Consider the following 12733-nt stretch of genomic DNA (forward strand, 5'->3'; position numbering starts at 1 on the left):
TGACAAGCAATTTCCATTGGCCTGCTACAAGATATAGGCTATACTCTATCTTTTACAAAGTTTTAATTCTTATCGAATTTGCAAGTGACATGAAGCTAAAGACAGAAAAGTTGTCAGAGACAGAAACAGAATCTAAAATATCCTGGCAGGCTAAAACAAAGATGATTTTTCAAGATAAAATGTAACTAGAATAATTGTCTTAAAATTATATGAAAGTTTGCGCAATGGCAGTATTATAGCCAATGAGGTTTATCCGAGACGCAATTATTGCTAATTGAAAATTATATGAAAATTTTTGCAGAAGTCTTTGAAAATTGTAATTTTCAGAGCTAGCAGCAGTTTGGGAAAACGGGTAATTTCATCCGTTCTCAATAAGAGTATAAATAGGCACACTGCTGAACAAAAATTGACAATATATATCACAAGCCTTAAAAATAAGCATATTCTTTGACCCTTCTGAAATTTGTAAATTGCATCAAATAACCCAACCAGAGATGTCCATCCCAGTATTATTAATGTTGTGAATAATTATCAATAATGTTGTGACTATACATCTAATAATACAGATTTATAAGTAAATGATGGTATTTATATAGGATGAAATACTATATAGCAATGGCTCTCAGCTGGGGGAAGTTTTGCCTCCCAAGGGACGTTTAGCAAAGCCTGGAGACATTTTTTGTTTGTCACAACCTGTGGGGCAGAAAGCTGCTACGGATATTTAGGTGGTAGAGGCCAATCATACTGCTAAAAATCCTACAATATATAGGAAAGTCACTCCCTCTCAACAAAGAATTATCTGTCCCAGAAATGTCAGTAGTGCCAATAGTGTTGGGAAACTCTGCTATATAGTCTTTAAAAATTATGTCGAGGAAAAATATCTAATAATACAGCAAAGTGTTCAAACATTTTGTAAATTTTTTAAAGTTATAAAATACTGAACAATTTCATTTGTGTGTGATAAAAAAAATGGACTATATGCCAAAGTATTCAATAGTAATTGATGACTATCAGGATTATTATGAGTGGTTTAAGTATTCTTCTGCATGCTTTTCCGCATTCTTTAAAGTTTCTTATAACACATGTATTATATTGAACATTAGTTAAGAAAAAATTCAATGAAAATAAACTATTAAAAGTTAGGTCTTTTCCATGAGTAGTGTGAAAAAGTTTTTGTTGACAGTGAGCCTGAAGTCTTGGGTTAGATTAACTGAGATATATCTTGTAAGATCTGGAATGAAGGATTTATGAAGGATTTATTCCTTTTCACCCTATCCTGGCCAGGTCTTGCCTGGACTCTTGTATTCAAGACTAGACACCAGGTTTTATCAGGCATGTAAGAGCTGTATATTTACCCTGTGACTATTTATGCAGAGAAAAATGTGTTTTCCTATTGATTTAGTAGAAGTGGTGCGCTTAGTGTGACCCAATAAGCTGAAAGTTTTCTTTAGGTAATTCTAGGATGCCTCTTTAGGTAAATACGCAGTCTTTCACAGCGCCCCTCCTCCTTTCCACACGAGGTATGGACCAAGGTTCACTTTGTCCTAGTGACAGCTAGGGAGAAGGGACCTAGATCCACACCACGTCCTGCAGATCCTCGCTCCCCCTGCTGGTCAATACTGCACCTGGAATGGTGGCTGCTGAGGGGCATTCTGTCACTGTCTGCCGCCGAAGCCTGGGGGTCAGGCACATTCTTTCCTTCTCTAGTTCTGGCTGGGTACCACCACCTCATTCCCTCTGTTGCTGTGGACCTCTGAGGTTAGCCTGTGACCTTACTGCGGTGACGCTTCCAGTAAGCTCATTAGCCAGACTCTCAGCCAACTTCTACACTGTACTCTTCAGGGACATGGGAAGTCTAGGTCCTGGCCATGCAAGAAGCATGGCTGCCTAGAGTTAAACTCAGGCCCTCCCTGCTAAACTGGGTTTCTGAGTTATTTATTTAGGGCATGCTTTTTTCCACGTGTAATTTTATTGGGGGGTGGGAAAGACTGCTAAGGAAGTGGGTGCTTAGGGGTTGTCAGGCTGAACTGACAAAGGGGTAGATTGAGATATTGGGACACTGCACAAAACAAGAGCTCTCAAAACTTTCAATTGCACTTTACAGGGCCATGTGCAGTGGCATCTGATCAACACACCATGAGGAGGTCTGTGCCTCTGATCCTCCTCTCTACAAACCCATCAGCAGGAAGGACAGAGGCTATAAAGAAAAGGGCTGGTTCAGGAAAAAGGGCTGAACATTCCTGCTAGCCAGCTCCCCAACAAGTCCACCAAAGTGTGCTGCAAAGTACTAGGATAACTGCTTACAACTAAAGTCAAGGCAGCCTGGACGAGGCTGTCCTACTTCCTGTGGAGAAATACTTGAGTGGATACAGCACGGTGTACTCTGGCTCTGGCGACACTGCTGGGCACAGGGCTGGGTGTTAGTCATGCAGAGATGCAGAAAGCAGGACTAGTGGGAAAGATGGTCAGAAAAAAAGACGTAACAGAGGTAGGAGGCAGAGTGAGGCATCGGAGCAGAGTGGGGACCTGGGGTGGCACGACCATGGAGAACGTGATGTGAAGGTTATTGTGGTACAGGGAGAGTTGGTTAACAGACCCAACATCTGCACACTCAAAACACACCACATCTCCCATGCTGCCCCTTCCAGTCAGTGCACAGAGCAAGCAGCCAAAGTCCTCTCCTCCACTCCATTCTAGATGCCCCTTGGAGTCTGGGCTTCATTGGGCACTCATCCCAGAAGTGGAGACTTTTCTTTAAAGAGAAAGTAGGGAGGTTCCTGGAGAGAAGACTATAGAAATAATTGGAGAAATATGTAAATGAGTTCCAGGAAAACACACCAAGACTGAAACCACAAAGATCTAGAAAAAGCGAATGCCTGGTTACCATTTGCTTCTGTATCCCATTTTCCCTGATCATCTTAATGCATTTCCTCTCACCACTAGTCATTTTATCACATGATATTTTGTGGTCCGGTTTCCCTGTTCTGCCTCCAGTGACTGATAGGGGCCAGCACCCCTTGCCACCCACCTGCCCTCATGAGTGCCTTTCGTGTGGACGACCCTGGAGTGTGGCTCTCTGCCTGTCAGAAGAGGTCATGCAATGAGGGAGAACACGAGTATCCATCTTTGTTAGCAGAGCTTCCATGAACATAACCCACACCACCAAACAATTGGTTTAATTTTATTTCAAAATTGTACAAAATGGCCATAAGCGGCTATAAAAAACTTTGTCTCCAGACACTTGGAAATTCAGAAAGAACAACCAAACAGGTATCATTCACAGTGTAATGGAAAAGCTTTCTCTGAGGCAGAAATTACAACTCTTCCTTCTTCTTCCCTAGTCTCTCGTAGTCTCCCTCCCGGAGGGTTCGAATAAAATTGGTAAATCCCAATTCCTGTAGGGAAGGGGAAGAGAAAGAGAAAAAAAGAACTTTAACCCCTGATACAGATGTGCATTCTCTCCCTCACTCCCTTTCCTTGACCCTCCACTTGTCTGGACAGAGAGGCAGGCAGAACTGGTGGGGGCAGCTGGTGACGCAAGAAGCGTCTGCTTGCCTACAGAGAAGCCCTGAGAAGCGGGTGAGGAAACTCTTCCGCACCCAGGATGCAACCCTAGCTTCGGGACAGGAGTTCTGTGACAAGCCCCTTGAAAATCTCTTCCAGCCAGACCCAGATTCTTTCCTTCTCAGCTCTGATGGGCCAGCTGAGTTCTGTGGCTTCTAGAAGTCTCCCTTTACTGCCCACTCAGTGGCTATTTCCTTGGCCCTCAGCAGAAAGCTCAGGGCAGATTTCTCTCCCAACTCACCGTCCGATCGCTGTCATATTTTTCTACAAACTTCCCATAGTGGTAGTAGTGGAAAGTGGGGTAGCCCTTGATGGCCTCCTGCTGACACAGGTCCTGGTTATTATCTTTGACGCAGTCCACAGCAGCACAGGCGATCTATGGGTGAAGAGTGGGAGTGTCAGCACAGGGGTCTCCAGTCTGAGAGCTGAGGCCTGGACCCTCTGCACACAGTACTCTGGCCCAAGCCATGTGCTTTCTGTGATTCTTCTCCCCCATAGCAGGAGGAGCTGAAACAAAGCATCCCCAGCCTGGAGATCCCTTGAGACTGACGATTTCCAAGGCAGATGGGTAAGGTTTGGGGACTCATCTTGGAGTGTGCTCAGACTGCCCTTTAAAATCACGAGTACAGTCAGCCCTCTGTATCTGTAGGTTTTGCATCCACGGAATCAACCGAGAATCAAAAATATTAGAAAAAAAAATCCCAGAGAGTTCCAAAAAGCAAAACTTGAATTTGCCACACGCCGAGCACTACATTGAATTCACACAAATGAAGTATGTAGCCTATGTGCCAATACAGGTGATATGCAAACACTACGCCATTTTATATAAGGGACTTGAGCATCTGTAGATCTTGGTATCTATAGGTGGTCCTGGAACCAGTAGCCACAAGGATACTGAGGGATGACTGCGTAATGACTGTAAAGGAAATTATGACTCGAAAGCAGTTGGAAACACCACAGATTTTGTGATGCTTTCCGGGAGGCACTGTGGAATTCATCCCTGAATATGTTTGTGAGGCAGTGTAGTTACAAGGTTAAGAACAAGAGCTTTGAAGTTTCTCAAGTGCAACTCTTGGCTTGGCTACATATTAAGACTTAAATTATCTAGCCTCTCGGTGCCTCAGTTTCTTCATCTGTAAAATGGGGATAATAATAATACCGAGGTTATCAGGATATTATGCAGACTAAGAGAATTACAATCAGGTGAATCAGCACTGGGCCTGGCACACAGTTAGTGGTCAGTAAGTGTAAGCTGCTGTTACAATTGCTCCTACTGGCCTCAAACACAAGCTCTGTCCCCGCGAAGAGTTCAGCATCTGCTCAGGGAGTCAGTTAAAGAGACAATTCCAAGGCATGATAGGAGGAATTATGGAGATGGTCCCCAGTGCCAAGAGAGCCCGGGGGAATGGAGCAAAGGCACTCTGCGTGGTTTGCCATCTGAGCCAAGGCCTAAAGGAGGAAGCAAAGAAAGTTCCAACCAGGGCACCCATTCCAGAAACTGGAAAAGTTCAGCAATGACCAAAGCAGTTTTGGGTCAGAAAGAGGTTCCCAAATTGGCTGTTGGCCTCTTCTTGATCATCTTACAAATTCCACATGCTGGGCGGTTTTTCCTTATTATTTATTGTTATTTCAAAATAAGAGTGTATAAAACAGACAGCAACCTTTTTCCCTGTTCATGCTCACAAGGCAAGGAAAGAGGGGAGAGGATCTAGTAACGGCGACGCGCGGTACAAAAGCGTCACGGAGGTGGGGAGGGCCGATTGTGAGAGGCAGCCTTTATCCCAGGCCTGTCGTGTGTTCTAGATGCTAGGGGTACAGGGTGACCTTGACAAAGTTCAGTCATTGAGCCAATGCCATTCTTACTGCAGGAAGACGCGTAACAAGTGTGAACATTTTAGAGCCCAACAAATGCTGTGAAGAAATTAAAGAAGCCTGATTCGATAAGACAATAGCCCGAGGGGCTGCCTTCACCAGGAGGCCTTTCCTAGGAGGTAACATTTGATCTGAGACAGGAGTGATGAGGAGGCAGCCAGCCATGTGAAGAACGCCCAGACAGAAGAGCCAGCCCATGCCTGGACCTGGGAGAGGAAGGACAGTGGTTTCTCTGAGGGCCGAAACCCATTAAGGAATTCGGACTGGACTGTTATCACAGCTTGAATTGTTGAATAACCACAGTTCACAGTCTGTGACTGCTGGCTTTCCGCATTTGAACCGAGGCCCTGTTTCCAGATAGGAGAGCCCAGCAGGCCACCGGCAGTCACATTTACTGGTCACTTACCTTGTGCCCAGGTGAGCAGCAGGATGTGGTCAGAGTGAAGAGTGAGGTGTGGCCTGCACTCTAGTTGCCAGTGCACCACACCTGCCCGCTCTCACCTGCCTTCACACTGCCCTCCTACCTTTTCAGCTACATGACATTCTCTATAGCAAGACTTCCTGGAGCAGAGTTTGCAAACCCGCTATGTGCAATCCATACTTGGTTCTCAATCCTGTTCTATTGGGCCCATGTAGAATTTAAAAAAAAAAAAAAAATCTGAATTAGCTGCCAAACTAGAAAAAAGCCAGAAGATTTTTAATTTTTTTTTTTTTTTTTTTTTTTTATGCCTACAGCACCAGGTCTTCCTAGGTGGTCTCCCATCCAAGTACTAACCGGGCCCGACCCTGCTTAACTTCCAAGATCAGACAGGATCGGGCTTGTTCAGGGTGGCATGGCCGTAAACTAGATTTTTATATAAAAGTTTGGCTTGCCAGTTTATCTTTCAAAGCCAGATTTGATGATATTTGCTCTGAATTCCCACAGGCAACACCTGGCTGGAGCAGAGAGGCAGCTGTCTCCTTCAGGCAGGCTCAACTTGCCCTCTGCTGGTGTCCATATGGAGTTTGATCCGCCAGGCCAGCAGGCTGGCCCTTGCAGGCTTCTGAGAACCCCAGCTCACCCTCTAAAGTGCTCTCTGAATTATCTAGAAGTGTGAGGCACATGCTCCTCTGGCTGCCCTGTGGGTTCCATTTCTCAGGGCAGGCTAGGAGGGGCCCAGCTCAGGGGAGACCTCGCATACCGGGCAGCCGTCTGCTTCAGCCCTAGTCCAGGGGTCAGTGCTTCTCTGCTATTCTGTAAAAGTGAATGATGAGTGTAGCTCAGGATGCTGCTCTCTGCATCCGCTTTAAATTATGAATTTAATTTATATACATGCCCTGGAGCTGTGGGAAATGTAGTGTGTGATTAAAAAAATCTACTCAATTAAAAATGTGTGCTTCTGAATCACCTAAACTATGCCAGCTGCAAACACAAAGGGCTACTTCTAGCTGTGAAGTCTCCTCCACATTCCGTTTCCATGAGAAGAGACAAGTGCAGCCCTCTCTAAAGGAAGTGGCGTGAACTCTTTGGAAAGAAGGTAGCAAATAAACCTCCTCATCTTTCCCAATTTTACCTGTTTAAATACCTGCCCCTCCCATGCCCACTCAAGATTTGTACTGACTCACCTGCAGCACCTAATGCACACCTCTAATTTCTAGATCTGTTCCATGGTAGTTGGCTGTTGGTGCCCTGCCATGTCCCCGTAGCCTAGCACTTGACTTTGGCATCTGCAACTCTTGGCTGCAGTAAGCTAGAGGTAAGGCCAGTGATGGACAGGGCTCGAGTGTCCCTTGGCTTCCCTGACCTTTGAGTGGACAACTCTGTCCCTGGCGAGGTCTCCAGGGACATCCTAGTTACCCTCGTGGTAAGCTGCTCATTAACACCGCTGCTCTGGCTCCTTCTCTGTCTGGTTTTCCTTCCTCCATCCCCTCCTTCAGCAGCTTCTGAGACCACCTCCCAAATAAACCCCTTGCATGCGAGTCCCAGGCCCTCATCAGATTCTGGGAAAATGCTGACAATGCCTATTTATTCAATTCTGATGTTTCCCCTTTCCAGCTGGGCAACTTTGGGCTGGTCATTTAACCTCTCTGAGATTCAATCTCCTCAGGGAAATTGAAGGGGAGAATAACAACACATGTTGATTAGGCTACTTACTGTGAGGATAACATGACATAATGCTTTGAAAGTATTAATGAGAGAGGAACTCTCAGGAAATACTAAATATGTATTGTTTCTTCATTCAGTCAACATTTACAGAGGTCCCAGGAGTCAAAACTTTGGGAGAATTCAAGGATACATAAGGAGCCTGCCCTCAGGGAGCTTTCCCTCCTGATGGGCAGACAGCTTTGTAAACACCAAGACCAGAGTTACAGAAGCCTCTGGGCCAATCACAGTGGAGGGGCTCCTGTTGCCTCAGGGCCTCCTCCTGGGATGACCTTCACACCAGGCCAAGAGCTGCACTGCAGGCCCTGCCCCGCCCCCAGGCTGTGGACACTCTAATGTGCAGTGAAGCGAGCTCCAACCTGCCTGCGTCCACCAACCTTGAATCCTTGTCCTCTGTGGCCCCTTCCATAATGCCATCCATTCCAACACTAAGTGTGCAGCCCTTTCTCTACCCAGAATGTCAACTGCAAAAGTCCCCCAGTAAGCTCCTGGGAGGGGCAGAGGCGCCGAGGCGCCCCAGCTAAATTATGAGCTGCCTCATGTGGCTTTATTGATTCAGTAAAATAAATCTCTGCAGGAGCTAATATTGACTTTGGCTATGAAAATGGAAGTGAGCAACCAACTGCATATTGATTGGGGAAGGAACCTCCGGCTAAGAGGTGGCAGCATGGGGTGTCAGGAGACCCAGTCTGGATGCAATGACCCACTGGGATCATCTCTGGGCCTCGTTCCCTCATGAGTGAAATGAGAGAGCTGGATAGGCTGGTGGTCCCTAAATACCAGCCTGTGGCCAGCACAAGAGCCAGCTCTTAGAAATCACAATTCCGGGAACCATCCTCCAGAGTCTGATTTGATAGTTCTAGGATGGTACCCTGCAATGTGGCATCAGTAAGTTTAGTCCCCCAGCTGGAGAGGCAGAATGCTTTCTCGCGATTACTAAGAGTCACCTCCAGGAACCCCAGGCCTGCCAGCTGCCTGGGACAGAGAAGTGACGTGTGTTCTTGAAAAGAAGTAAGGGTGATCCCTGGCTTGGAATAAAGGAAGCTGGAACGAGAGACTGAGAGAATGACCCCAGGAAAAGGCCAGCAATATTACTGGCCCAAGTGTAGACAATTAAGCAAAGACGTATCAGTGTCTCAGAAAAAAGAAGGCGTCAGCATGAAAATGGGGCCCTTGTGTGTCAGCAGAGGGGCAGAGGAGAGCTGCCCCTCAGCGCTTACTGTGGGCACAGATAGCCTGGCTCCATTGAGACTAGTGTCATCCCTTTACAGACCCTTGAGCCATGGAGACCTGAGCAGCTGGGGGGTGGGGGCAGGGAGATGATACACTTCTGCCACTCTCCCATCTGTCCAGAGCACCGAGGGGTGATGGCAGTCTACTCGGAGGGACTGCCAGTCCAGTCCTGGCTGCAGGGAGTAAAGGCTTGCCCCACATCTCCCAACGGCCAGACGTGAGGGAGCCCGGCAGGGACTGGAGGAGTGGGCTATGCTGGACCAGAAGTCCCGGGGCAGGAGCAGCCACCCTGTCACACGAACAGGCCCTAGTCGCAGAAGCAGGTTGGATGGTGAGGGAGACAGCAGATGGGAAGCCCCTTCTTGCTATGCCCCTTTCAATGCAGGCCAAGTGGCAGGCAGAGGATAAAAACGGTTCTGGTCCTTATACTCCTTCCTGGAGGGGTGAGGGGGGCCTCCAAGGCACAGCCAGCGCGAGCGGGTGATGATGGGACTCGCTGAGTATAGGGTAGGGTCCTGGGGTCTGAATCCCCAGTGTGCCCCCCACTCCACACATGTGCCTGTGCCCCAGCCTGGCTTTCTCTGACTTGCTGTCCTGCACAGCTCTCCCCACCCCATCGCTGCCACTCCCGCAGGGCCAACGCATGGTGATCCCACATCTGCGTCCGGCCTGCCCCGACTGTGCCCGAGGACTCCACCCAGGGAAATAAGGCACCATGGCAGAGGTGCATATGTCTTTGTGTTGAGTGTATGTGAGTATGTTTTGGGACCTGTCAGGGGACAGATTCCTACGACGCTGTCCCAGGCTGGGAATGGTCTTCATGTTCATCTAGACTAGCACCCCAACTTTACAGAGACGGGAACTCACGGCTGAAGGGTTGATATGACTTCTCCCAGGTCACACAGATTAGCAGCAGCCAAGCGGCACCAGCCTGAGTTCTGGGGTTTCCTCCCTGTGACTTGAGCCCTGGAGCCACATGCTGCCCTCACAGGATGGTGGCAAAGCCGGCTGGCTGCTGGAGCTGCCTGGGGGATGTGCCTGGAGGCGCCTGTTTCCCCACACTCTAATCCAATCTGCAGCTCTAGCTTGTTAATTTTATGCTTCATCAGTTGGCTGCTGCAGGAGCCCTTCACTTCGGTGGGCCGAGGCTCCACAGACATAGCCGGCTTTCCTCTACCTTGACTGCCTATGGTCGACTTTTGTTGGATTTTATTTGTATTTTTAATTATGTAAGTAATGCATGACTATGAATTCTACTGTAAAAAGGTTCAAGCTCTAAAAAAAATAAATAGATGACCTCTTTACCACCCACACTGAGCCGTTACAGCCCTCCCTCCTCAATGTATCCCTTTAGGTTGATTTTGAAGCATAAATTCAGCCTATTCTATCCTGCCTTATGAAAAAAGAATGTCCTGGTCCCCAGGAATTCCCTAGTCTCGGCAGATCCTATTTGGAAAGGGGGCTGAACAAAAAGGAGGAAGGTATAGGAATTGGTGACAGGGCAAAGTTGGAGGTGGGACAAGAGATAAAGAGGGGCATCCTTACCTTGCGGTCATCTTTGAAGATGTCAGCAGTAGCAGTAAAGTGTGGAATAACCTTCTTACAGTGTGGGCACCCTGCATAGGAGGAGGAGAAGTTACACATGACGGGGAGGCTGCAGAGCCGGGAGCCCCCCTGGAACCTCCACAGAGGATTTTCCGGGAGTTTCTCTCTACCCGACGGACTGTGCAAATTCATCTGACTGCCACCCCCCGCCCCCCACACTCCACTGTCAGGGTCCATGCCTCAACCCTGCCCCTCAAACCACCATCCTGTGTATCTGCTATCAGCATGAAGGTTTCGTAGGAGTCCCTGTGCAAACAGCGGGCCCACTCCTGTCTGGGACGTCCCATCCCACATTCTCCCGTCCTATACCCAGACTGAGAGGCTGGGGGTGGGGGAGACAGTCTCCTTCTACAGAGAGCTGCCCTCAGAGATGGAAAAATCTGATCTAGGTATAGAGGGAGCTTTGGGCTTAGCAAAGGCGGATGTGTGCTCAGGATACTCTGAGCCTGTTACAAAGCCTCTTCTCTTGCCCCAGTGACAATGGCAAATCTCTCCATTTTGTGACTGAGAAAGCGGTACTGGGAAAAGCAGGGGGCCAGGAGCGACCGCCCTGCCCGAGCCCCTTGCTGCTCACACTTTGCTGCTCGCTTTCACACTCTCGACAACCCCCAGACGGGGCAACTAAACCAGGCCCCTGGCTCTCATGCTGTCTTTCTACCTTTTGCTCTACCATCAACCTGAACCTCGGATCCAGGAATGGAAAGCCAAAGTCAGGCTAAGAGGAAGATAAGCTGCCGGGAGACCCCGACGCTTCTCAGGGCCTGAGTTCCCGATCCGGGGAAGGGGCTCATCAGAGTGGATAAGGAGCCATGACTCCGGAGGCCCTAGGTGTGACAGTGGTATGTACGCTATCCTGTCTCTCTTGTTCCGTGTGCCACCCTGAGCTCCCGCAGCTCTGATGACAGTGTCTCAAGCATAGACTGGCACCTGTACGGGGCCACTTTTTCCACCTGTCCCAGCAAACCCAGGGCAGCACCCACTGAGAAGAGGGCCTGGGAAGCCAAGGGCTGCTTTGGCCCAGATGCGCTTTCTTGGCCATTCCCTCAGCATTAGCAGATGAAAAACAAGCCCACCTCCTCTCCACACCATTTCCCAGACACTGAACACAACTGCCAAGAGAACAGACCTGCTTTGAAGAGAGGATTTCCTTGACTGTGGTAATTAATTCTGATCAAAACACAGGTGGGAGAACCCAAATGCCCTGTGAGGAGACCTGGCTTTGGCCAACTTCCTGACAAACAGCTGGACCAGGCCTCCTGAGCTCCCTCGGCCTTCAGAGAGCCAAGGCGGGGAACAGGAATGGCTTTGCTCATCCACTTTCTCTTTTTAAAGTAAGATAATAATGATTGGCATTTCAAAGAGTTTTGTGAAACCAAATTAAGACTAGGCTACAACTTTAATCTGAAGTTAGCACTTGAGCAGGTTCCTGAGATGGGCAGGACCACCCACGTGGCCTGGCTGGCAGAATGGACAGTGTGGACAGTGATGCGGAGGGGGCTCAAAGGGATTTTCCAACATCTGACCCAGGAGTAGAAAAGAGAGCTAGGTTGGTTATGGGCTATAGTAGAATTAAATGAGACAAAGTGCCTAGCACAGCCTAACCCATGGCAGATACTAATTGATGTTTTTTTAATTACTTCAATGGCAATTACAAGAAAACTTCTAATGTGACTTAACAGAGGGAAGAAGAGCTCAAATTCATGAAAATTTCATACTCTGAAGGAATATAGTTTTCAAAACGTTTAAAGAGAACAGTTGCATGTGCTGGTTGACAAGGCTTGTGAACGCATGCCCTATGGCACCTAGAGGTCCTTCCTGGGTAGCATGGATACCCACTACCAGCATCAGGTTACCTTCTTCCCCAAATCTGGTATCACGACTAATTTTTCCTTTCTAATCTCTTTGCTTACTGCAAGTATAAAGGTAACTATTAGCCTAGTGCAAATTCCTGTTACCATCAATTTAAAGTATCTAGGTCTCAGATTAATGGCCTTCTGTTGCATCTAATTTTCTTATTATCCAAAAGAAAGAGCACAGCAGATGAATAACTGGAGGGGAGGCTGTTTTAGAAAGGGCATGAAGATGTTGCTAAGAGGTGTGTCAGGTGGGCCAGAAGAGGCATAATTTTTTAAATTAAAAAAAGGCATCCTCTCTGTGCAGCAGGAAACCAAATAAGCTTCCCGGAGTGGAGAGAGAAAAACAAAGACTGAGGACAGGAAAGAAATTTTCAATTCTAGAGACTCAGCCAAGCTGGCCTAAGAAAGGCAGTCACCACAGCCAGACCATTAAGAGCAAAGGAGGGCTTGAAACAAGAGA

The 12733-nt window shown here is 47.9% G+C and overlaps 1 protein-coding gene, 1 non-coding gene and 1 pseudogene across 2 annotated transcripts in view; 1 reads left to right on the plus strand and 2 right to left on the minus strand.

Moving 5' to 3' along the window:
- Positions 1 to 213: 213 nt before the first annotated feature.
- LOC111737005 lies at positions 214 to 342 on the plus strand (annotated as a pseudogene).
- A 2823-nt stretch (positions 343 to 3165) lies between these two features.
- PDIA5 (protein disulfide isomerase family A member 5) overlaps positions 3166 to 12733 on the minus strand; it is a 74021-nt gene continuing 64453 nt past the window's right edge. The window contains exons 15-17 of the mRNA XM_023520447.1: positions 10358 to 10428; positions 3806 to 3940; positions 3166 to 3395 (exon numbers count right to left, since the gene is read on the minus strand). Coding sequence (XP_023376215.1) covers positions 3315 to 3395; positions 3806 to 3940; positions 10358 to 10428 — 287 coding nt within the window. The 3' untranslated portion in view covers positions 3166 to 3314. The remainder of the gene's footprint in view (positions 3396 to 3805; positions 3941 to 10357; positions 10429 to 12733) is intronic.
- Positions 6163 to 6281, minus strand: LOC111736471. The gene has a single exon (XR_002779186.1). It is a non-coding gene; the product is annotated as a 5S ribosomal RNA (ribosomal RNA).

The sequence above is a fragment of the Pteropus vampyrus genome, unplaced genomic scaffold (genome assembly GCF_000151845.1).
Source record: "Pteropus vampyrus isolate Shadow unplaced genomic scaffold, Pvam_2.0 Scaffold1, whole genome shotgun sequence".
Lineage (NCBI taxonomy): Eukaryota > Metazoa > Chordata > Mammalia > Chiroptera > Pteropodidae > Pteropus > Pteropus vampyrus.